Raw genomic sequence first — 23,192 nt, 5'->3', positions numbered from 1 at the left:
TAAAAAAGATGCAGAACATCAAAAAAATTAGAAACTTCTCAGTCTATCTGTATTGTTTTACAACAACAGCAACACAGTAAGCCGTGTCCTGTAAGAGACACAAGACTTGATGAGAATGCTGTCTGGATCCTGGATCTGCTCTATTACCAGGAAAAGCCAGGCACGTTGAGATGCAGGTATACAAAACTGACCTGTTGGGTACCCTCTGCCTGATGACTTGACCGATGCAAGCGGCAAAGCAGCCAAGACTTTTGTGAGTGACATATCAACAACAGAAACTCTCCCAGCTTGTACTGAGGGGAAGGACAGCAGAAAATAGAGACCGTCAGACTTCGGATATTCTCTGGGCAGGCAAGAGAAGAATAGGAACATCTGGTGGCAGATACGCATGATCTTTTAGAAAAGGGAAGAATGATCTAGAAGGTGATTCATAGACCACTGAGGTTGCTACTTTCCAGAGGGCGCAAGACTGGGAAAATAAGGCCGTTTCTTTGGTGTCAGGTCTGTGACTGCCTCGAGCCTTGGTACCCAGCATTATCACTGTAGTATGTTCAGAGAGCTACACTGAGTTAAAAATTAGCGAAAAGAATAGAGAAGAGTCATCTTAAAACCTGATGGAATTTGCCCTGCTGGTTTTGAACTAATTTGCAGTCCATGAGCCCCCTCTTTTTTTTTCTCTTCCAGGATCTCACTTTGGAAAAGGATTATCGTTTTTATGACTGTCTCATCATTATACTCAGGAAACAGATAACTGCTTTTATAATTCATAGATGGAGAGCAACCTTCTTCCAAGTTTGCCGCATAACTTACTTGGTTTATTTAAATGAGATGTGACTTGGGGCTTAAGCTGACGCTGGGATGGCGAGATGTGAAAATGTTGGCATGGGATGCTGTGGTTCATAGTTTGCCAATGAAAGAGAGATAAATTGGGGAGATCAAAGAACAGATTGTTCCTTCTTGAAGCACTTAGTCTGTCAAAATGTGGATCTTAAGTATCCCCCAAATTCCATATGGTACAAGTTGGTTCTTAGCATGATGCTTCTAGAAGGTGAGTAAGCATTTGCAGAGAATTTAGCGAGAGGTTCCCAGATCAGTGTGGGTGTGTCCTCACAGAGACCTGGGGGACCCATTGTGCTTCACCTGACTTTTACTGTCTAATCACAAGGTTAATGATTTTTTCCTCTATGCATTCCTGTTATGACACATCCCTGCTAGTTCGGAACAATGGGTCTAATCAAACCCGAACCAGTCTCTCTAAAACTGTCAGCCCAGGTCACTTTCCCATGCCGTTTAAATTACCTGAACTTTAGTGTTCATATTTACTGTTTAGTAGCTACTCTGTGGTCATTTGTTTTAATATGACAAAAATAAGATCACCTCCTAACCTCCAAGGTTAGGAGAAGAAAAGATCTTCACAGAGATTATAAAATTGAAGTCATAGTGGTTGGTCCATCTAATGTGACTGATGTTCTTATAGCGAGAGATCATTTGGCAGCAGACATGCCTAAAAGAAAGACAAGAGGAAGAGACAGATGGAGACTGTAAACCAAAGAGCCTAAACCACATCATTTCTTCATAGATCTACAGAAGGAACCAACCATTTAACACCTGTGTTTGGACTTCTGACTTCCAGAACTGTAAAAGAATAATCTTCTCTTGATTACGCTTATGTTAAAGACTACATGAGGCCATGAACTTGAAGAAGGGTGGAGAGGGGCATATGTGAGAGCTTTGAAGGAGGAAAGGGAGAGGAGAAATTCTGTAATTAAATTATAATCTCAAAAATAAAATCAAAAGACCACGTGACCAAGTATAGAGGGGGCAAGTAGTTCTTGTTCCTTTTGGAACTAGTGTTTGGAGGTCTAAATGACACCTCACCTGAGCAGAGACAGGGGACTTTTGCTTGTGAAAATGGTACAGGCTTTCTTTTTTATTTCTCTATGGTTGCCCTAGCAAAAAACTATGTATTGCTTGCCCATTGTTGGCAGATAGCCTATTGGGATGTGTATGTGTGTTTATCATTTAAAAAATTATTATTATTATTGTGTTCATGTAAGTAATTGTGCATCACCCTATTGGGGTATGTATAAATGTTTATCATTTAAAAAATTTTACTTATTACTATTATTGTTGTGTTTAGGCAAGTGTGCATACCCTTATTGGGGTATGTACGAGTGTTTATCATTTTACAAATTATACTTACTATTATTGTGTTTAGGCAAGTGTCTGAGGACAGTTTTCGGGAGCTGGTCCTGTCCTTTTGCCTTGTTGAAGCAAGATCTCCCTTGTTTTCTTGCAGTTTTCTCCACTGGAGTGACACTGAGTGTGTTACCCACACTCCAGGGCAGAAGGTGACAAAATGAACTACATGGATTTGTCGGTTTGCTTTTGTTGTTGTTTGGGGGTGAGGTTTTTTTTGGTATTTATTTTTGTTTTATTGTTATTTGTTTGTTTGTTTATTTTGAAGGTTTTTGGGTTTTTCTGTTTTTTTTTTAAGACCATTAAGTGAAATTAGGTTGTTAGGGAAGTTGGGAAGACTTTGGGATTTGAGAGAAGGGAAAGAATATGATCAGAATATATTGCCTATGTATGTGGAAACTAACTGACAACTCTGAAGAGACAGCTAGGGACAGATTACAGAGGAAGAACCATTGCTATAGAAAGATTCAAACTAATTTGAAAATGATAAAAGGTCTTGAGTACTTAACAAAAGAGGTCACACAGACAACAAGCACACGAGATGGGTGTAAGGAGCATCTAGTAGCACTATGTAAACTCAGTTCAGCATCTAGAACTACTGCACACCTGTTAGAGTTACTGAATCAAATGTACGCTGATAGGAAGTGCTGGTGAGCTTGTGGAGCAACTGGGATGCTCATTCACTACCCATGGGATTGAAAAACGACAGATCAGTCTGGAAAACAGGTAGATATTGTGTTATATCAACATATACTTGCCATCTGACTAAGGAATCCCACTTTGTGTGTGCGGTGTATGCCGCCCCCAGCATCAAATGCGAATGCTCATATAGAGATTGTACATACAGCTTTGTGGAAACCCTACTTATAATTACCTCAAACAAAAAAAAGAGCCAAATACCTTTTGTAGACAATGAATAAGCAAATTATGATGCATAAGACAATAGGATACTATTAGGAAGTAAAAATGAATGACTGTTAATAAATCTTGGCTCCATTTTGTGGACACTATGCCAAACATGGGAAGCTGATCTCAAGGGCTGGATCTGATTCTGTTAGTATAGTATTGCTGAAGAGAAAGAGGCTTAATGGTGGTGAACAGGTCAGAGGTCAGGGATTGGAGATGTGAGGGAAATGTGAGTGTAAGCTGTATGAAGCAGCTGGCGAGAACTATTCTAGGTCCTGACTGTTGCAACCACATGAATGCAGAGCCCCTTGGAATCTTTGCCATAAGGCTCAGTGTGCTCACGTATACAAGGTGGAAAGGCTTTAATTTTGTATATGCTAATGAACTTTTATGATAGGAAATTGAATTTGAATTGCTTCTAAATTCTAAGATTGCATAGTTCTGGTAGCCAAGCTTCCATTTTCTTATTAACAAAGAGCAAACCTCATTGAATTTGCAGATTTTAAGGAATGTTCAACATGAGCAAATTAAAAGTGAGCAGTCTGAGCGATTAAGCTCATCTTGAAATTAAGTGAGGCGGTTTCGGCATCATTCCCTCCCTATTGTTTATTTTTCTATTTGTGTTTGCGGTCCTGGGGATTTAACACAGGACCTCGTGTATTCCGGACAAGGGTTCTATGACTGAGCTAAAGCCCCAGCCCCATAATTCCCCATTTGGTAAGCATTTTCTTGATAATTTGGTAAGCATTTTCTTGATACGTGTCCTTGTATCCTTTCAAAGCCCACTACACTTGGATTAGAAAATATTGTCTTTGTGAAATAGCTCGAAAATGTGAACAAGTCTGGCATGGCCCCTTTAATGCTATCCTTTTCCTGAGAGAAGTGCGGTGGCTTTGATTCTGCTGCATTTTCCTGTGTGCCTTGCTCTTATTTTGATCTCCGGGCTATCACAGTGAGATGGGCTTTTAGAGACAATTATTATACTTAAGCTCTTCAGCTAAGTATACACGTGTATATATACACGGAGCCTCTACCACTTTTTCTTACCTAGTCACAGCTATGGCAGACAGGACAGGGCATAAGCGAAAGTTAAAAGCTAATGTTAGAGGGAAAGACCCTCCCTAACATGCCTTCGAGTCTCTAACACCGATGTGAGACCACTTTCACAGGCCGTGTTTGCTGGCGGGACGAAATGATCCTGGGTGTCGTCTCTCTGAACAGCTCTGTAATAATTACCCCAGGAACACACTCTTTCCTTGCATTTTGGATATCTGACTTGTGCTTGCTAACGTTACTTGATGGTACAACGACTTAGGAAACAGAGAGAAACAGCATTTTTCTGCTAGATTATCTACCAGAGAAAACACTTAGTGCAAGATGCAGTCAGTGCTCCATCAGCTCAGTGCACAGAGCATTTGGCAAGTCTGTACCTCTGGGTACCACCCAACTGGCAGAGGATACACCTTTACACTGAAGTAAGGACGTGAAAATAATAATAATAATAATAATAATAATAATAATAATAATAATAGAAATTATAGCAATTGTATAAGAAGGACTATAAGTGCCAAAATACCAAAGGAAATTAGGCAACAGAAAATAAGACTCCTGGGTAATAAAATAACTCCCTCAGATTGCCTATAAAGTCTGACCCTACCTTTACTGTGTTAATCATTATCCAACCCTCAGTAACAAAAACAGCAACCAAAGGAATTCTCCTAGGACTAACTTGTTGATGTCAAAATCATATTCTATGCAATCCATTAATTGTCCAACTGCTGTCTAGAAAGAGTAAGCCCAGGCCAACAGGATGCCATCTGGCAAGGCCTGGAAGAAGACTGTATCTTTGAGACAAATACCACATGAGCAAGAATGCAAGAGCTCCTCGCCCACAGTTTGAAGTAAAGTGGACTCCCAGGACAAAACTGTAAACTCTATGTCATATTTAAGAATCTGGGGAAACGAAGGAGACAAAAATCTGTGGTGTGGTTCCTGCCAGCTTACCCACAATCTAGTGGCTAGTCCTCCACCCATGGGTATATGCACGAGCAGCACAAATTGGACTTGGTTGATTATAAAACAGAAGTGATGGAAGAGACTGGGAGGTGGGTTTGGGGAAACAGGTGGAGGGGTGAGGAATAACTATGATCAAAATTCATAGTAGACAATTCTCAGTGAGTTAATAAAAATTTTACACGTTTAAACAAAAACAATTATTAAAATGGTAAACATTAGTAATCACAAATTTAGGGGGGAGTTGCTCCCATTTTCGTTTGACTGCTCTCTTCCCCCGTTTTCTTCTGCACTGGAAAGACCGATAATTTCCTCACCCAGTTAGTACTTACGAAATTCTTAACATGTGATAGGCATTCTTCCCAGACAGGAATCATAGGGATGAAAACAATAAAGCCGTTTGCTTCATAAAACTTAAATTTCTAGGAAGATCAGCAAGCAAATGGTGTGTGCTATATTACGTCCTGACAGACAGAGGAAAGTGAGGCAGGGCATTGTAGTGTCAGACAGGATGATGGGGAAAGCCTTCAGACACGTGCTATCTGGACAGATGGTAGCAGTCAAGGAGGTAAGCCATGCAGATATGAGAGGGAAAGGGAAGCCTGCATGTCATGTTCAGTGAACAAGGAGACCGCGTATCTGGAGCAGAATGGGCTAGAGGACAAAATCCAGAGGTGAGTCCAGAGAGGAACTGCCAGTGACAGGGCAGAGACGCACATGGAACCCTTGAGGTTGCTGTGGTTTTTCTTCAGGGTTCTGAGAAGTTACGGGAGGACCCTGAAGAGGCAGTTGTTTCTTAACAACATATCTCTAAGAATCATAAGATTGCCCAAGAATCTGTGATGTGACCTCCCGTTTTTGTTCCTCAAGATGCAGGTTGCACAGGTGAAAACTGATCTTTCTGAACACCACTTTACTAACAGTGAGTAATTAAATGTGAGCCTACAGGTAAAATCAAATCCTTAAGGTCATCTAATGAAAATAACATGCTACGGTCACTTCAAGACTCAAGACATTTAGTACTTGAAAAAGTAAACTTCCTGTAATATGACCAGACCCATCTGGAGAGCAAGCATCCCATCTTCTATTGTATTCTCGTCCCCTTCTTCAGTAGCACCGATGCCAAATAATCATCTATGCTATAGAGTGTGAAGACCCATGTTTACCTACAGGACCAGTTCCTTAATTGTGCCATTTTGTGTCTTGATGCTCTGATTTGAAAATGGAGAAGATAATGTATATTCAGTGAATAGATATTGTGTGCCATCTATGGAACATTCTAGAATTAGGGGATAATAAGCCACACTACCGTATTTGGAGCTCAGAACATTATAATTATATCTTGCTTGGGTGTTGGGTACCAACTCAGGACCATGAGCATGCCAAGCAAGGTCTTTAACCTGTTAGGAACACCTCCAGTGCCTGCAAGCCTTTTCCTTTCCCCGCCTTACATTATTTCGTGTGGAAATGTTTATAATATAGCACAAATAAACTGAGCTCTAGAGATAATGGATGCCAGTGGCTTTGATGTCATCTGTTTATCATGAAAGGGAGGCACGAAACTGTTCGCCTGCTGGAACATACCAGCACTTGAATGGAACGGGAAGCTTCCTGCAATGCCACTTCAATGGCAGTTTCTTTATATGTATCAGTTAATTGTACTTTACCAAGATGAATAGGAGCTATTTTTGTATTCTGTTGTGCATTATGTTTCTTTCAGTCATGCTAGAATGATTCTCCAGCTCCATTTCTTAGCATTGAAATTGTAATTTGTACCGATACGGCTGCAGAAAAGCATACTGACTGTTTATTGGTCAGAAGTGGCTACAGGCCTTTGCTGGCATTATTCCTCCTCATTGCCTTGCCTTGGATTGAAGAAAAGGAATTGATGTGCCTTTAGCTGAATGGAGTCTAGTGGCAGTTCTCAGGTGGTATATTGTTTTGACAAGAAGGAACTAGATAGAGAAATAGATAAAGACCTAATTAAGAAATGAACTCTTATTATTGTTAGTTTTAACTACACTCTTTAAGAAGAAACTTGTTGAATATGTTCTTTTATCTCAGACCTTCAGTTTGTATGCAGAGCAAATTATAGCAGTATTATTTTGAGTTCAGTGTTGTGCTAAGATACAGAAAGTTCAGCTTTGTGTCTTTAAAAACTGCTTAGTTTTACAATGGCCAGCTGAAAATGATACTCAAAGAAATTTTACAAGTGGCAACTCTTAAAGTTCAAGTTTTACATTTATAGCAGCATAAAAGATGATACTATATAAAAATATGCTCGTAAAAGGGTGATGAGTTTTTAAAACATTTTAATCTGTGCTATACTTATGTTATAAATATTATTTTGTTGGTAGTAATTACTTGGTCCTTCTTTATGGCTTTAAAAACAACTAAAATGTTGTTCATATGTTCCCAATATTTGTAAGAGATAATTGTTCATCAGTTAGTGACTAATTAATTTTATTCCTTATTCTATTGTTCTGACAGAATGTTGACACCAGAAATTTATTTAACTAACACTGAAACATGCTATAGACGGAGTTTTCAAGATTTCCTAAGAATACATACTTACAAACTAATGATTCCTTATTTCCCCTTTTGAGGTACCAACGGCTAAGAATTGCATGTGGACAGGAAGGTTTCCATTTTATTTCATTAGATGCTTGTCAAGTACAGGATGCCGCTATTTGAGTCTTCAATCTCCCACGAAAGACGTGGTGTCTAGCTTGTCATAGTCCTAGGGAACTGAAGTTCAAGGAAAGAAAGTTAGGCCACTGGGGACGTGGCCTTGGGACCCCAGTCCTTCCTTTCTCTCCATTGATCTACAAACACTATAAACATGAGAACCATAACCCCCACTGAGGAACTCAGGCTTTCAAACAGTCTGATTACCTTTTAAATGTCTGTGTTTTAGGTGTCCCTCTTGGTAATCCTGGCTTCCTTCTTGGGTAGATGGGGTTAGTAGATTTGGCTATCTTTGAGCCTGTTGGCAGAGTGAAATCACGGGCGTGGAACACCATCAAATGGCAACATGATCAGCATTATCTTATCAGAACCTCAATTTATACTTATCCATATACGACTATGAGATTTGCCATTATCTTTTCTGAGAAGAAATTCCTAAAATGTGTATTTATTTTTTGGCTTTGAAGAATAAATATGATCCGGGTAGTGGTGGTGCACGCCTTGAATCCCAGTATTCAGGAGGCAGAGGCAGGTGGATTTCTTTGAGTTTGAGACCAGCCTGGTCTACAGAGCAAGTTCCAGGACAGCCAGGGCTACACAGAGAAACCCTGTCTTAAAAAACAAAACAAAACAAGAAACATAAATATGAGAAATAATTTTAATGGTATGATACATATGAGAAACAGCTTTAATGAGCTCAACTTGCTATTTAATTTCTATTGCTAATAGATCACTGTGAATCATGGTAGAATCAGATAATCTCATGTCCCAGTTTTAAATCATATTATTTTGGGTGAAAGTCTCAGCTTTGTTGCGTAACTCAGCATACAGTAGGTAGCATCAGCCATATTTTCTCCATATTACCAACAATGTGTCTCCTCAAGACTTTCAAAATATCCTCAGATACCCAGAAGCATGCACTCAGTCCTACCTAGACAAAAAGCATGCTTTAAAACGAACTGAAAGACACTCACCAGGAGTCAGGAAGCCTGAGTCGCGATTTGGTGGGGACATCAATCACCAGGATGGACCTGGGTGAGTCCTTTCAGTCCTCTGGCTGTTTCCTTGTTTGAGGAATAATTGGCTGGACAAGGAACATCCGGGACGACCTAAAATTCCATGACTGTGCATTTTTTCACAATGTACATTAGCTGGGTGTTTAAATGTTGATGAGATTTCGTGTAAGTAGTGCTAGGGGTGCTTAGGAATCACTAGCTTAAGCTCCACTCCCTTCCCCAAGCCTTATGGTGGGTGGGATCCTTTGCCCCTACATAGAGGCAATAGTTTGGTTTTTGGTTAGCCCTTTCACCTTGAGCACATTTTTAGTGTGTGATATATCTGGAAGATTTTAGAGAGCTGGGTGACCCTACTACACATTAGTAAAGGAATGTTTCTCACTGAAGTCCTGCTCCGTGCCTTCCCCTTCTGTCACTCTTGTTGATTAGCCCTAGACTGCTTTAGCACCTTTGTTGGAGATCAACCTGGCTCCAGTGGCCATCACTGTCAATACAGACTGCACAACACCCAGAGACATCTGTACAGTGATACTCTTTATACGCCAACGAGCCTTTGAATGTCTGGAGCTGTGCTCCCATCCCCCCCAAAAAAATAATAAATAAAAATGCCAGGTTGAAAGGATTCATTCTTAACATGCCCCAACTACATTCTGAGTTGTGCTCCTCACAAAAATGTGAAAACTCACTCTCGAGTGCACACAGCCACCTACAGACACACATTGTGCACCTCTCTGCGCGCGCGTGCACACACACACACACACACACACACACACACACACACACACACAGTGCCTGACTTGGGAGTCCATTCCCTGGGTGCATATTTTACCAGTTGTTAACCTCCATTTCAAACGAGGGGTGCTTTGGCTGCAGAAGAGGCTTTGCATGCAATATCGAGTGGCTTCTGTGGGCAGATCCCAAACAATGGACTTAAGCAGAATAATGAGGGTAATGTTGATTGGAATAAAAATTAGGTTTTAAATTCCTTGGGGGAATGAACCAAAGCCTGTTCAGTGAAGGGGTTTTTATTAGTTATTTATTTTTTTAGTACTGATGCTGTTTTGGATCTTCTAGAGAAAGAAGGTGGGACCTTCAGCGAATCGGCTCTTTGATTCAGAAATGCAATCTGAAAAGCTGTTTCACTGGGGCTTTTTGGCCATCCCTGACTCGTCACAGTTTGAACTGTGACGAAGACAGCAGTCACACAATTTTAGTGCACGTCTGAGCAGTGAAGGGCATTTTTAAGGGGGAGAAATGGCTCAGTTGTTTAAAGAATCCCGGGCCAATAGCGTTGGATAGGCGGAGTCACTGCTGTGTGCATTGCCGAGCCAGATAATTCTGAATGAAGACTTTGAACAGCACATGCTGGACGGGGCTCTGGTTCCTCCTTTTGTGCGGACCAAAGTGACTGGGTGGCCAGGCTTTGCTCGGTGTCTGGGTTAATCCAGCTTGTTTGATAAGGTTTTCTTAAAAGGAAACTGTGAAGGACTTATCAAGAACCTTCATGAATATTTCATGAGTTTGATATATTCAGCTGAATGAGTTCAGTGAGTCTCCGTGTGTAACTTGCAGACAAACCTCATCCACAAAGAGGCTAGTGACAGAGGAAGCACTTTGGCGCATTTTCAGAGGCAAAGGCAGCCTGATAAAGCTCCTTGTGACAGGCTGACTTGCCATTCTCCCAGTCTGCTGCTCTTGTTCTGAACAGCTCCAGGATTGGAACCACAGCTTCCCAAATTAGCCCGGGGAAGAGTGTGCTCTGGTCTCACGAGCAGCCCTTTAACCTGCAGCGGTGTCTTTGCTATGCTGGAGGCTGTTGTTTTGGATGGTGAAAGCTAGCGCTCCTTACGAGACATGACAGCCAAAAATTCTTCCAAGGAACTTACTGCTTCTGAACCCGAGGTTTGCATAAAGACTTTCAAGGAGCAGATGCACTTGGAACTGGAGCTTCCCAAGCTACCGGGAAACAGACCTACATCTCCCAAAATCTCTCCACGCAGTTCGCCGAGGAATTCACCGTGCTTTTTCAGAAAGTTGTTGGTGAATAAAAGCATCCGGCAGCGACGTCGCTTCACTGTGGCTCATACATGGTAAGAGGGGATTTAAAGGCATCTCCTGTGCTCGGCAGATTCTTGGGTTCTCAGCAGTGACTTAGAAAGGTTGGAAATGGAACGTCTGAGTTTGTTCTGGATTCAGACCACAAGTATGAGTTGAAGGGAGACAGCAGGTCACCTCAGAGTACACAAGCGTACAGTGTGTCTAAGTGTCATTGTGCTACCTGCTCTTGCAGAGAAAATAAGCCTCTGACTGCAGAGACCCTTTGGAATGACTGCGTATATAAGTGTATGTTGGCAAAGGGGGAAACAAGGGAGTTTTTAAAAGTAAGATTTTTGTTTCGTCTCTGTTCTGTGGTATATTATTTGTAGTAGTATATTTTTGGCACAAAAATAGAGATATTTTTGTCTCAATTCTAATCTGTTTCTTAACATATAATAGCCTAACAGCGTGTTCTTTTGTCATGTCTATGGGGTACAAGCTTCATATTCACCAACTTTTATCTTTACACTGCCCAAGCAAGGGTAAGAAACCAAGTTGCCACTTACAAAGCTGCACTGATAATCACTTTTATTTATGATTCCAAGTTGTTTGTTACTTAAAAACTTTACACACGCACATACATATATACATACACACATGCACATTTAGGCGTGCCATATATAAAAATGTAATATAATTTTCTGTGAAAATCAAACCAAGCCCTCCCACCTCTGGCATGTATTTTTTACATGGAGGTTAAAAACCCTCGGATGGCCTCCTTAAACCAGTACAGGGAGAAGACACAAGGCAAAGCACCCTAACATTAAGTCACTTTGACTCAAGCCAGTTCAGGTTTCTTGGAAGGAATGTGTTCTTGCAAATGAAGGTTGCCTTCCAAATTGGTATTTGTGCTTCAGCTTAATTTTCCTAGGGACCGTGGCAATAAAAGCAGGAAGTGGTTTTTGAAGGTAATCCCCACAGCGACGCTGTGCCTGCACGCGAGCGTGCCAACCAATGGAGTAAGCTGAGGCTTCTGGACGTTTGGAAGTCAGCATTTACTCTGCTGTCTCCTCCTCGCCGGAGAGTGTGCATGCTTGCTCTATGCATGATGTGTTGATTAATCATACTTGCCCGTCGAGGGATGTGTCTCGCTTTGATGTTCAGCCAACAGACACTTCACCTAGTTAAATATAATGCAGTTATTCTTACTTCTGACTGGGCTGTGGCATGCTTTCATCGCAGAATTGGTTGGTCATTTTGGTGAATCACATGCTGTCATTTCATTGCTCCCTGTTACTTGTAGAGCGCACGTGACTAAGTTTTTAAAACCTACCAGTGGCGACAGCATTTGTAGAATGACTGTGTTCGTGGTAAAGTACGTGCTGATTTGAAGAAGTCCTCTCTTGTTCCTTGCCCCTCCTCCAACACATATGTCTTTGCATCTAATATACCGAATGGTGGAACTAAATACAGGAAGAAATGTATGTGTATAGTTCTCATTAAAGGAACGTATGAAGGAAAATATTCAATTAATGAAGAGGTGCATATGTCTTACTAGCTAAGGGACTATTAAATCATTGTTTTGATCTGAAGGACCTTTAATTTTAGGTAGATAATTTTCAAAGACTAGAAAATATTCTTAAAATTCTGATAATATTTTCATTAATGTGGAGTTTTGGTGCTTGAGTATAATAATGAGACCTTTCTTCTTCTTAGAATAGATTCTTGATGTGATAGAAGCATAGAGCTATAAATACTGGAGGTTTTTGTCTTTTCAAAAGAATGAAGTTTTAGAATGATTAAGGAGCCAGTTTTACTCATGCATTATACAAAGTTCCTTGCAGCAAGTTGCAAAAAGAACAATTTAATGATATGTGAGGTTACTTATGCTAATAAAATAGATGAGTTAAAACAAAATGTCCCGCAATTGCCAAAAACAGAAACAAGACATTGGCATAATCTAATGCAATACAGAAATAAAGAATTGATTAATCATCAGACTCCGAAATAACCCCTGTCCTCCCAATTCACTTTCTCCTCTTTTTATGCCTCTCAGTTAAGTTGATTCTCGACTTGTTTTCAGCTCCTGACTAAAATCTGCATTGATGTTTATTTCTTTTATTGCACCTGTTGTAAGATGCCTAACGTTTTTCAAATTTATTGTCATAGTATAAACAAAAAAAATCCCTTCTTGGAAATTAGACATGTCTCTTATATATTTGAATGACCCCCACCCCCAGCCTTAAAAGTCACAGGCTGTTTCATTTTTCCCAATATATGAAACAGTTCCACAAAGAGGCACAAACATGTGCACCTTAGTCTTGCCTCTTTACCGTGATGAAATGTAACTGGCCTTTCCCAATCAGCGACTGACATTTTCCACGCTCTTAAATTAGAAACCCTGAGATACACCTTCAGAGGTCTCTAAAAACATATCACTACTGAACAGCAGACGGCAGGCTTCTTTCAAGGGGACTGAGTTGCTTTGATTCCATCGACAACATTAAAATAATTTTTCATGGTGAAGCTAAACAAGACAGAGGGTGCAGTTTACATCTTAACCCTCTGAGCATTTGTCTTTTTATAGTTATTTATAGATTTCCTCCTTTGATGGAATGGACAGGAAGCCGTGGCTTTGGAGACCCGAGTTGTGAGGTTGGGCTAATAACTGATTTACTGCACATTTGTATAATTTTGACTCTGAAACTATTTTTAAAATAATCTGAAGAAAAGTAGATATTCAATGTCTTGTCATTGTCAATCATCTCGTTTGTACAATTCCAAATCTGGAAGAAATTTGAATGATCATCTTACTGCTTTCTCTTACCCTTGGGCAGAACCACATTGCTCCATCTTTGACATATGGGTGTCTGGCCTACTTTTAAGACTGAAAAGAAAAAATTCCAATAACCTCACTTAGTATAGCACTTTGCCATCTCACAGTACATATATTGGAAAAATACTTCCTTCGACTCAATTGATTTACTTTTCATGTACTATATATCCTGTTTCCCCTTCATTGGGCATTTCAAAATGTCTAATACTATTGTACTTGAATGGAGGGAGGAATATCAAGTGGTACTTTGCTGTTGATTTTATTGACTCAACATATACCTACGAACATATATAGGTACCTATAAAGGAAAGATAAACAACTCTGCTTCAGACCTATATTTTTTCCTGCTCAAATGTATCTTAAGTTATTTACTATAATATTCACATATTATCTTATTTAAGTTCTTCGTTTGCATTCTTTTCAGGATCGTGTTATACATATAAAAGGCTTTTAATTCTTTCTCTTATTTTAAGTATTTCTGGTCCGTTATTCATTTTTTCTGATCCTCACCCGAAAGTTTCAGTTCTGTGAATTATGACTCTCTAAATGGATGGATATCAGTATTATTGTTGGATGATTTGATTGTGTGTGTGTGTGTGTGTGTGTGTGTGTTGTGTGTGTGTGTGTGTGTGTTGTGTGTGTGTGTGTGTGTGTGTGTGTGTGTGTGTTTTAGGGACTGTTCAGCCTTGCTGGGTACAGAATGTGACTGTATCATTCTCAGGTTAGTGTATTCTTCATCCTTGGCCTCCAATCTGAGATAGCCGTTTCGGAAGCACAGTGTTCCTAGTAAAGTATCAGGCTGTAAAACCTGCTCACTTTTGCCTGGCACTTGCTGCCTGCTGTCTAACTGTTTCAACCTTCTCTTCCTGGCTGGTGCCCTTGCTCACTCATCAGTTATTCCTTAGGAAGAATTTAGGGTGCTGGTGCTGGTCTTGAATGAATCTTGGCCACCTCCTAAAACACCACCTTCTAGAACAGCAAATGTATCAGGTGGCCATCACAACCTATCTGCCCATGCTAACAAGGACGAATTGTACACTTTTAGTTACTGGATATTATGGGAAAATCTTGTGTTCCTCCTCATTTAGTTTCCCCTCTCTATCGAAAGACTTGCTTATCATCTTAGTTAAGGTTTCTTTTGCTGTGATAAACACCATGACTCAAATCACTATCATGCTCACATAATCCCAAATCTGGGAAGAATTCAAGTAATTATCTTATTATTCAATAACAAGTTTGCTTCGTATTTCAACTCTTTGGCATGCTTTAGTACTGAAGGATGTCAAGAAAAGGACCTGTGGGCAGGCGCTGAGGCAGCAGTCATGGAATAGTGCTGCCTACTGACTTGCTCCCTGCAGCTTTCTCAGCCTGTTTTATCACACAGCCCTGGACCACCTGTCCAGGGGTGATACCACCCCAAATGGGCAGGACACTCCCACATTAATCACTAACCAAGAACATGTTCCTCAGGCTTGCCCATGGGCCAGTCTGACGGGAACATTTCCTCAGTTAACATTCCCTCTTCCCAAATGACTCTAGCTTGTGTCAAGTTGACCAAGCATAGCCATAGACTTATTTTAATCAATGTTCATGAAATGCATACTTCGTGTCTAATACAAAAATATGAAAATACTCAACGCCAATGTCTACACTCTAATGGAAAAGCTGGAACAAAGGGAAAGGAAAACAGTATAACGTATGCCTGCGCTTTCTCTGAACTTCTAATTTGCTTTCTGTAGGATGCAGTTTAGCCTTACTTTCTTAAACGAATCCATGGCATCTGTATAGAGTATTTTATGTAATTAGGTTATTTATCAGTAATATTAGAATCATTTAGGAGATGTCTAAGTTGGAGCATGTTCGTTAATTGGGAGAAATATTCACCAAGTGCCCTAATCTGGGTATAGAAAACAGAAACTTAGAAAGATTTCTTACATTCTTCATGTAGGAGCTGGAAGATAAGCATCTACATTAATAAATAATCAGTGGTACGTGAGCAATGCCATGGAAGTATGCTCTTCACTGTCAGGGGAATTGTTAGAAAACATTCACTGCATTAGAATTCATGTAGAGAATAGGTGCCACTACAGTAGGGTCTTAAGCATGAGTAGGCGCTCCTCAGGAAAAGGATAAGCAGAGAGTCTTTTATCTGGTCAATAAAGCATTAATAAGGAAACAAATACTAAGCACTTGGGGATGTAGTAAGGAAACTGCCGACAGGACCACTCTGTGGTATGATTAAGGTTTTTATTGTACATGGGAGAGATAAAATATCCAGAGACGTCTGGAAGATTCCGGAACACAGAGAAAGAGAACTAGACTGGACATGGCCAGTGCTATCTGTGAGAAAAGGAGGAGGAGGAGTAGGAGGAGGAGGAGGAGACGGGAGGAGGAAGAGGAGGAGGAGAAGAAGAAGAAGAAGAAGAAGAAGAAGAAGAAGAAGAAGAAGAAGAAGAAGAAGAAGAAGGGGAGGAGGAGGAGAAGAAGAAGGAGAAGAAGAAGGAGGAGGAGGAGGAGGTGGGAGGCAGAGAGGGAGGGAGGGAGGGAGGAAGAAAGAGAATATAGGGGGGGCAGGGGCAAAACCTTGATGATGTAAAGAGAACAAGCAAGGTATGTGGGAGGAGGAGGGAAGCCTGGGAAAGTGAGGAGGGCCAGGGTACATGCATCAGATAATCCTGGCCAAGGCACATGGAAGGATGGTATGTTTGAGAAGCCCCATTAGCTCTATTGTAGTTTACCAGGAGGTCTTTCCACTATGCTTTACGTACAAACTCCAGTTTGTCTTTTCAGAAATCACCTTAGTCTAGAACTTGAATCAAATGATGATAGAAGCCCATGCCTCTAAGCCTGAGTTTGTTTCTTTAATCAAAGCAAACATTTTGTGAGTCAGTCTATAAATGGGGTCCCCCTTGTCTTTCACTGTCTCCAAGGCGTCAATATATTAGACTTTTAACATGCTTGTTGTAAAAGGAGTTTGAGAAGAAGTGGGGATGTACCCATGCTAGCAGGGGCTTTGAAGAATTTGGCTGCTACTGCCCAACTGTTGAAGCCTAAGCCTCCTCTGTGGAATCCCATTTGCTTTCTTCTTTCATTAACCTCTCCTGGATTATCTCTCAGCCTTTCACACTAGGTTTTGTGGTGCTTCCTTCTGTAAGCCCACAGTCAGGCTACAACAGCGTTACGCTATGAGATTTACCCGATTCTTAGGGGAAAACCTGAAAAGACTAAACATGGTTTATGAGGTCTGCACCTCCTGGCTTCAGTTGACCTTGGCCTCATCGCTTCTCCTCTCAACCAGCTGAGCCTTCCTGTCTCTGGACAAGCCAAGCATGTTCCTGCCTGAGTCTCTGCACTTGGTTTTCTCCTGCCTTGCAGACTAGTGTTGCAGATGTTGACGTGGTTCTCTCTTACTTCCCTTCTGGCATCTCCTTAAGCATCAACCCAGAAAGACCTTGACACTGGACCTGCCTTCTAAAACTGAACACTTCCCACCTTCCAGCTCCTCTTGTGTTTAACTTTTCTTATTGTTACTTGAGCATATAGTGCAGACTGCTTCTTTGTTACATTGTTACATTTTTTCCTTTTATTGGCTGCCACTCCTGATAAAATGAGCAAGGGCACAGATTCTGCCCTGTTTTCTGTAGTCCAGAAATTTATAAGAAAGACATTTTCTTCTTTCTCTTATGAGACGGGGTCTCATATAGCCCATCTTGGCCTTGAACTATAGAAACACAGCTAAGGATGACCTTGAATTTCTCCTAATCCCCCCTCTACTTCCAGTTTGTTGCATCCTCTTATCCATTGCATGCAGTCCTGGAATCCAACCAAGGGCTTCTTGTGTACTAGACAAACCCTCTACAACCCAAGGAAGGCTAATTTCCCATGAAAGAATGTGTATGTATGATCCTTCTTTCCTGTTTTAATTCATAGATCATGTTTCCTTTAGCCTGGTATGGGAGGTGGGATGCAGGAATTTGGCTCATAATTGTCCTGCAAGCATCTTTACTCTGTCTGCCTTTCAATAGCTGTGCTCCCTTTCTGCCAACAACACAGCTCTATCTTATTTCCTGCTTGGTGCTCTATGATTCTGAGCCGCAGCTTCACTGTAGCGCCTCACTGTGGGGCAAACGGTTTACATGCGAACCATTTCATTAAGCCCCTGGGTCCGAGTCACACTACCTAGCCTGCAATGCTGTAAAGCCATGCTGCTTTGTAGCACTGACCAATCAATACTTATTTCCTTGGCTAGTCTTCATGCACCAGACAGTACAATTTGTGCTTTAGCTTGGGAACACTAGGGATCTCAATCATAAACTGTCCAAAAGTGGGAACAGAGCCATCTTCTGTGATATTACCATCCTTGCGTTTACATCTGCCATAATGAAAATTCTAATTACCTACATGCTGTACTTAAGAACATTCAGGCAATAGATGCAGTGGTTTGAGCTCTTTATAGGATCTCCCCAAAGAGCTTGGAAGTCAGAGCCTCTGACTTGCAGGATGAAGAATATGTCAACCCTTGTCTTCTGGAGAACGCCTTAGGAGGAGTGGAACTTTGCACACAACTCTCTGTGTGTTTTCCTGACTGGGACTTGGGGACCTCCATCACTTACAATAATGTGTTTTGCACAGACATGCTTGAATTCCACTATCTAAAACTTCCAAGTCAATTGTTGACCTTCCCAGGTAGCCACTTGAGAACATAGGTGTCTGTCTTCTCTTCGAGGGATGCTAAGAATGCTTTTTAGATCTCGCGAGAAAGGGTATGCCTATGACACCTGTTCCCCCGGTAGAGCTGAGTTTGACTTCCTCTTCCCAATTCACTCCTTACAGTTGGAAACAAAGGGAGAGATGATGTAACTTTAAGGAGAGTTTCTTACCCACCGTATTTCCTGGAAAGTCAGTGTGCCAGTTGTCATGTGGGGATTTCTTGAAATGGTGAACGAGAACGATCCATTTCTCCCCTGATGCTATTTCAAGCAAACAACATACATAAGCATGGACCGGACAACCCTGGAGAGATTCTCAACCAGATGCCCTAACCTCTAAGTACTTCAACCCTTGCTTCTGACCCAGTTAAAAAAAATAAGAGTGGAGAGAGACAGGAATCTGTGTCACTATGCTTGATAATGGCATGGAAAAACCTAGATAATTTGTAACATCGGGACCATATGCACCTAACACAAGAAGCAACGACAGTAGGAATAGTAGGGAAGATGGAAATATCTTTGTGACAGGGAGAAACCCCCAGGAGGAAAAGTTCAAATTTTAAAAAGTTGAAAGGGTGTGCGATGAGCTCTCTACCACTCCCTAACACACCGTGTTGTATTCCAGCATTCTGAAATGTGGACTCCTTTGTGGCTCTGGTTTTGAAAGCTAAAGGAGCAAAACAGCTACGGTGCAGGGTTAAACGTATTCAAAGTCGTTTATAACTCTCCCTGGTGATAGCGTTTTGTTTGGAGTGCTTGAAACAGTTTCTAAGAGGATGTTTACTGGATTCGAGACTCTCCCCTCCCTAAAGAAGGTCAGAGGCTTGTTGCTAAGACTGCAAAGCTTGTGGGATTAGAACTGACATTATATGATGTCTCACGCTACGCGTGAGTTTTTCTCCGGGAATTTTTGAAATATTGCTTCTTCCAGGGAAGAAGCACGCAGCAAAGATTCCCTGGAAGAAGCAATATTTCAAATACGTATGTTGTAGTCAGACTTGATTGGTTGAAGAGAAAATATTTTTTCTTTCCTTTTCTTTAATTACATTTTTAAAATTAAAATATGATTACATCACTTACACCCTCCCCTGACCTCCCTCCAGCTCCTCCCACGTACCCCCTCATTCCCTCTCAATTTGATAGTCTCTTTATATGCATCTGTATATGAAAACACAGCCTGCGGTGTCCATTTGGTGTGGCTTATGTATCCATGATTCAGGAATGACCACTCTGTATTGGATAGCAAACTGGGGGCTCATCCATAAGAGAGGCTAATTCTCACTTTCTCAGCAACTATTATTGTCTATAGTTCTTGGTCTAGGGCGAAGCCCTGGGACATTTCCTCTCTGGCTTTAGGATGTCTGTCAATATTATCATTGTTCAGGGTTTGTCTTGTGTAGGCAGCCATATTTTTGAGGTGTTATGGGTGTGGCTTTCCTGTCATCTCCAGAAGACACAGTTTCACAGTCTATTTTTCTGGTCCTCCAGCTCTGAGGTCTTCCTGGGCCTTCTATGATGTTCCCTGATCCTTAGGTTCAGAAATTGTGTTGTACAAGTATCAGGTGGGGCTGGACTCTGTGCAACCCATGACTTCAAAGGCATTTCTGAGTGGGGTATGGTAGTGCATGCCTTTAGTCCAAATTTGGGGAGACTGAGGCAGGAGGATTGCCATTAGTTTCAGGCCAGTCTTGCGTACTAAGTCAGATCCTGTTTCAACAAACAAAAGAAAACACATAAGCAAATAGCATTTCCACATATGGAATGTGCCCATTTGAGAGGTAGAATATACAAAAGAAATATATCATAATAACCACACCCTGATCGTTCAATATACTGAAAAATAAAATGGCATTCATTTATTGTCATATAATTATAAAATCTTAATGAACCAAACTAAATCACATTAAAAGGAACTAATTTGAAGACCTAGAGTGAATTGTTTATATCCCTGGCAGTAATCTTCATTGCTTTGATTTGTCCCATCGATGTATTTTCTAAAACCCTTTGCTTCACTGTGAGGCAGGGAGAGGACCACTCTGAAGTCATCTCATCCACTTGCTCCAAGAAGCTTGAGGGCAAAAATGGGAAAACAAGACATAGGAAGATGCTTTCTCTATTTCAGGATCCTGTCTCTAAAAAGCCAATATCGGACTCTGAACAAATGCCCGGAAAGAATTCCAGTGTCATCAAAAACTCATTTATTTCAAAATGTTTCCTGGTCACCCTTTCTATTTCCTCTCCAAAATTAATGCGCGTAGATGGTTTGCCATAATTCAGAGCCTTCGAGAGTGCTTCCGCGGCCTATTGGTGCCGTAATCACCTCAGCACTTCATTCAGGAATCCTCCCTCTCAACACCAGATCTATTTTTGCCTCCTGAAGAGAGGTCAGAGAGGAGAGAAAAATAATCCATGAGACCCAGCGTTTGCTTGGAACTGTTCAAGGCACCCCACTGAGATTTTGCCCTGGAAACCCATAGATGCAGTTTAACCTCACACGGATAAGTTTGGCCACTGCATTGCCCTCAGCCTACAGATCCTGGGCTCATCTAGAGAGCACAGTTGTTCCTCTGACATGCTCCTGTTTATCGGAATTACAGGGAGGCCAGCTGATGAGTTTCCAAGGGTGTTACATGCGCTCTTCAACCCCGTCTTTCACCAAACCCTGGGTTTGGGCCATCCCATTCCACCGAGCTTCTTTTCTCTTTCCACATCTGCAAAACCGAAAAACGGCCCTTTGCATCTCATTCGGACTCTCTGAGAACTGAATGAAGCGATGTGGATAAAGTAGAGCTTCGTGCTAGACAGGGAGCACGCAGGCATCGGTCCACCCATGTGTCTAGAGCCCGTGTGGTTTCAGGTTGAGGTTTATGTACCGTTTATCATAATATAAGTTATTCGAGTACTCTGTGCAGTAGTTTCATTAAGTGAGCTTTTATTGGCAACTTAAACCCACTTTCCCTATCACCTAGATATTACTTATTTTCATGTGGTATTGCTTTATTGGAAGAGCCCATATTAAGTATCTTTACCCCCAATAAAATATTTTTTTAAAAAAAAACATAAAATGCCACTATGTATTCTAAGGTATTATCACTCTCACTGTTCTCACAGATAAACAACCTCCCAATATTAAAATTCCAGTTGCCCTTTTTCTGGGTCTGGTCCTTTCTCCACCGGTGAACACAGAGAGCTGGAAAGCCCTGTCTCTTTAGACTGATGTGAGAAAGGCCTTGTAAATTTTGAAAAAAGAATCTTTTCAAAGTACAGGACTGTCTCTGAGGTTGTTTTCCCTAGTCTGTAGCATCTGACCTCCTGGTGACCTGTTTATACAAGACCGTTTACCCCAAGAGGCAGTGGGAAAGGGCCTGACCGTGAGTCAGCTCTCGCTGCGCACGCTGGCGCCGCCGCTCTCAAACTGCTTTCTACTTATTTATGTCTTGAGCGGAGAGGAGTTGGTGAGCTAACCTCTCTGAGCCACAACTTCCTAATCAAGAAATTACAGATGCGATGTAGTTCCTATTTCCATCTTTTAATGAGTTATTTACAAGATTAACGAGCATCCCTGGGTAGGAGAAGGAACGTCCGTTTACTGGACAGAAAATGATGCTGCTGAGCTCACCCTGAAGCTTACCGCGTGCTTGACTTCAACTCTGCAGGTTTATGTGGGTGGTATGTACAGAACATTCAGCTAACCAACGAACGCTAGAGCCTTAGACGCCGCTCCAGACCTCTCTTTAGAAAGACACGGCCAATCAAAAGGCAGAGTTTGTGGAGCCCGACAGATAATGCTGTTGTATGGGCCCACTTAGGTGAGAGACGGTGCGTAGACAGGGATTGGAGTAAATGATATAATGGGATGCCATCTACCTCATGAGTCTTCATATCATGACCATGCTTCCTGCAGAAGGATGATAACAAGCTCATGTGACTAAGAGGCACCGTAGCGCAAGCTGTATTTAACCTTTATCCAGATGACTTTACAACATTTAAATCAAATCGCTCTTTATTTCCTGGTCATTTCCAAGAATACTTAAGGAAGCAGAAATAAAGGTTACTGCCTCTCTCTCCCTCTCAACAAAGACTTTCTTCTCTCATTATCTTTGATCAGGTGGGGTCTGCCTCTTACTGATTTAAAGGCAAGGAAAGGTTAGAACAAAGGGTCCATTGAAGGCACTAACGCGTCATTGGAAAGGGGCCACTCAGATACACTGAAATCTTAGTGAGAATGAGAAATAAAACAGAATGAAAGAAAACACCTCAGGGGGGTTCTCAGAATCTTGCCAAGCTTCTGATTCCATATAATTTAATAAAAGTGTGATCTTTAGGAGTCTATCTGGAAATTTGGGTTAAATTAAGCAGCTGTTCCATATACATACAATTGTGCAGATCTTAAAAATTTGAAGGTGCTGCCTTCATAAATATGATGTTTGCATGGGATTTAAAGGCTTGGAGAATTTTTACATATTTCATTTTAAAGTATAATTCCTTTTATTTTTTTGAGATTATAATATAATTACATCATTTTCCCCTTTTCATTCCTCCCTTACAGCATTCCCATAGACCTCTCCTTGCTCTCTTTCAAATTCACGGCCTCTATATGTACACAAAACCAAACCCAAATCAACCTGCTCAGCTTGGGTAATGCTGCCTGTATGTAAGTTTCAGGGCTGACCACTTGGTCTTTGATAACCAATCCGGGTGCTCTTGCCCTAGAGACTGCGTCTCCTAGTCTCAGCTCTGTTTCGCTGCCTGTGGTTCTTGTGTGGAGCTGAGGCCTCAACCTTGTAG

The 23,192-nt window shown here is 41.2% G+C and overlaps 1 protein-coding gene across 2 annotated transcripts in view; it reads left to right on the top strand.

Moving 5' to 3' along the window:
* The window catches only part of Pde4b (phosphodiesterase 4B), a 543,981-nt gene that overhangs the window by 150,012 nt on the left and 370,777 nt on the right, over positions 1-23,192 (top strand). The window contains exon 1 of one of the 2 annotated variants that reach the window (XM_048453171.3): positions 10,240-10,912. The exons of the other annotated variant lie outside the window; for it this stretch is intronic. Coding sequence (XP_048309128.2) covers positions 10,677-10,912 — 236 coding nt within the window. The 5' untranslated portion in view covers positions 10,240-10,676. Of the gene's footprint in view, positions 1-10,239; positions 10,913-23,192 lie in introns of those variants that run through there. 2 annotated transcript variants of the gene reach the window in all.

The sequence above is a fragment of the Myodes glareolus genome, chromosome 3, assembly GCF_982192425.1.
Source record: "Myodes glareolus chromosome 3, mMyoGla1.1, whole genome shotgun sequence".
NCBI classification, from domain to species: domain Eukaryota; kingdom Metazoa; phylum Chordata; class Mammalia; order Rodentia; family Cricetidae; genus Myodes; species Myodes glareolus.
Note: the sequence above shows the minus strand (reverse complement) of the source record. Positions and strands in the feature narration are given on the sequence as shown.